General features: G+C 38.8%; 1 protein-coding gene across 1 annotated transcript; it reads right to left on the reverse strand.

Annotated features, from left to right (window-relative positions):
• Nucleotides 1-2835: 2835 nt before the first annotated feature.
• On the reverse strand, nt 2836-3018 carry T265_15858 (hypothetical protein; the record flags this gene model as incomplete). Its single annotated transcript, XM_009179254.1, has 1 exon — nt 2836-3018. A coding segment is annotated over one exon (183 nt), but the record flags the coding sequence as incomplete, so codon positions are not given.
• Between the last annotated feature and the right edge of the window lie 447 nt (nt 3019-3465).

Raw genomic sequence — 3465 nt, forward strand, 5'->3', positions numbered from 1 at the left:
TCTCAATCTCTTGGCTCTTGTTAGACCGCAAATTAGCTGATAAAGCGATAAATGGGAAACATTTCCTGAGAAAATCCTGTGTATCTGCGGTTTCCTGTTACCTATAAGTCAAGTCGTTTTTGAACGCAAAACAGATATGCCATGGCTGTTATCAATATTTATGTTGGTCTCCTTCAAGCAAGAGACTTGAAAGCAATGAATCTATTATTCGGAACGTTTCTTCGCATTTAATTACAGCTACCCAGACGGTCGCTATGGGTTTCAATTCCGTATTACTCTAGTTGGTTTTGGCTTCAAAATGCAAACTTCTTGCCCCAAAATGAGCTCTTTGGAGTTGAAGACTCATGATTAAGGTTGCTTCATGATTGCTTAATTTCCTGATGCCTTTAATGCACTTGTTCCATAAATGAAGCACAGTTTCACATGGCAAACTACTAAATTTACTGCGCATTGATGGAATTACCTCAAGACAATGCTCCACATGATCAGCTTGGAAATCCGAAATCCAAAAACCCTTGAGCTTTCTGGTGCGCTGTTATATCAGGTATAGTGATGCCACATCAGTGTCTGTATTTATACTAACGTGTGTCCGCGTGTAACCGTGTAACGCGCACCTAATTCCTTCCTCCGCGACCCAATCCGAAGTTTATAGAAAATAAGTTGTATATGGTCTTCCATGTTGTAGCCGGCAAGCAGCTCTGATGTTTTAAACGTCCGGGTATTTACAGGGCAATCTTATCAGCTAAAGCTTCAAAGACCCACATAGAAGTCTAATTCTCCCCGTCGTTGTATGAATCAAGTGTTTTTCAAATGATTTCCTGTGTGCCATGCCACAGATATGTAAGGGACAAATAGCGTAATAATACTAACCGTCCGCTGAAAAGGTAGCCAGAGAAAAATGAATATACAACACATATCTTAATTGTCAATTAAACATTGATGTCCCAAAACATTTACCGACATGTACTCAGCTGATATCGACAAAAAGCCAGGAAACGTGAGTAATGACATCTTAGGTACCCACATGGGTCATTCTAGATGGGCTGGACGGGATAATAAATGTGAATAGCTGAATCAAAAGATTATCTCCAAAAATTTCTGAAGTTGTGATATTTTCTTTGAAATCCTAAAAACGAATAGGCTCTTTGATGAAATTTCAATTGGTTACGGTGGTCACTCAAATGCAGACGGCCTCTTCTGTGTAAACCTCTCAGAAATTTTTAGATAGTGGGCACAAAAGATTAATTTAGATAAACGGCACGTGATGAATTTTCACGTATACAAAACTGAACTTGCCTGTGGAGATTCACCAAACAGAACTTACTTAGAGTGATGTCAGCTAAACGCAAACATAGATGGCAGCCTCAAATTAAGATAACAACCTAGTTCATCCACCGAATCAAAAATCATGTGATAAAATGGTTGACAAAACAAGGTGAAACAGACATGTTTAGTGACTACTAAGTAACGTTATGTTGGAAAACTCATTTGAAGATTTTCCTGTCTCTCACGTAACTTACCAATTAGTTGTTAGAGTACCGTCTTCCACTGAAAGTATTAGGTGCTCCGCTACTTCTAAGTCGTCTGGCAAACTAACCGGCTTCTATCACAACATAATGAAATGAATTCGGTTTACTTTCAAAAATGCAATTATGAATTGCACCTGAACAAGCCAGTGCATTGTATTAATAGGAATGTTTGTTTCCTTTTCGCATCGTAAACAGCTACTCGTTTACACGGTGGGAAAACAAGGTGAAACTCGACCAATTTTAGAACACCCCACATAATACGATGTCGCACTCCATCGAGTCCAGCTACTTACTGAACCCATTTCCAGAGTAATCGATATTTTGATATTAAATCGAACTGTTAATTATTAACAACAGTGAGTACCTCAGAAGGTCATGAGTTTGCTGCATAAATCCATGGAGAAAAACGAGGTATTTCTCGCCAAACGTTGAACAAATGTTATATTATATTAAATTAAGAATGGGGAGAATCTTGCTACCCTCACCCTACAAGTGGGGACAAGTTAAGTGTAAAAGTAACGGCTTTTAATTGTGTACCACAGCGTAGAATATTGTCCATCGAATCAACAGCAAAAGACATTTCTTGGCTACTCACTCCGGTTGACCACTGCTTTGGTAAAACACCGTTCCGTTTTCAAATCTACTTAAAGAACATGTTCCCGGTGTACCAGGTGATTTTGGAAAACTTGACGAAGCTCAATATTCTTCGAAAATATAAGTTCCTGGTCACACCTTACATCACATGTTTGAGGAGTCTAACTTTTAAGTGATACAAAGCACTCGTGCGCACAACTGTCATCCTATTACAACCAAAAACACTAAAATTGATTTGATCAATTTATTCAGGCCGAAATTGCTAGAGTTGCCCATACAATTAGGCTACATTGGCCTTAGGTGGAAATGTGCTTCAAAGCTGCAACTATCCTGCAGTGAACTGGATCATTCTCAGAACATGGTCAAAGATTCTGCTCTGCTCAAACAAGTGAATAAACAATCACACTGCATTTTAGCTCGTACCAAAGAGCAGCAGGGCATGTCCGCTTTGCTAGTTCAATCACTTTAATTCCTAAGTAATTTAACAAAATCCTAATGCGAAAAAGGAATCTTAAAGCTGCATTTCCACCAGAGTTGTGTTAGGACGACAAAATTATTCATATATTTTTTAACTTATAAACGTGCTTACATTCAGTCTCGTTCTAAAAACACTTCTGTGGCGAGAATCAATTTGTCTCTCTACCACTGTCATGCACAATTTACTAAATAAGCACACAATTATTTGCAATTTTGACTAATAGGATCACTTACCGACCTGTGCGGCCACGATCATTTGGACTGCCAGTAGAGCTGCAAGATTAACTATTTGTTTGCGACTCATTGCGACCAAAGTATTTTCACGAACAAGACGAAGAATTTCTCCACTATTTATAGTGTAACGGAATAAACGTTCTGAAGAAAGCTTACCTGATTGGCTCACAACCTGCTTCAGCATTGATCATTACAATTCTCAAAACAAAATGTGGAAGATGAAATACAGGTCGAATTATCACTAAGATTGTGTGTACGTCTGTTCACATCTCCCTCTCATTTGTCGAGGTAGTCAGTTCTTCTTATCATTGTTCTTGTTCCGAAATCCAAATAGCCTTCATGTACAGTGCGCACACTTCCTTGGCCGGGGGCCGTCACATGTGTAAAAATGCAAACAAAGACGCGCTTTGCAAAACGGAAGAACGTACCCGATATGGCTGTTATGATTGAGAAAAGTGTGACATTGACTGTGAACAATTTGGCATCGTATTTGAGTCAAATTGCTTTCTAGTTATGCTCATTATAGCAGTTGATATCCGTGAATTGATTCCACTTGGAAGATTCATCTAAGTAGTCATTCAGCTCAGTGTACAAGTTTGGCAAAATCCTTCAAACTGTAGTAGTAGTAGTA

This window comes from Opisthorchis viverrini, assembly GCF_000715545.1.
Source record: "Opisthorchis viverrini unplaced genomic scaffold scaffold6122, whole genome shotgun sequence".
Classification (NCBI taxonomy): domain Eukaryota; kingdom Metazoa; phylum Platyhelminthes; class Trematoda; order Opisthorchiida; family Opisthorchiidae; genus Opisthorchis; species Opisthorchis viverrini.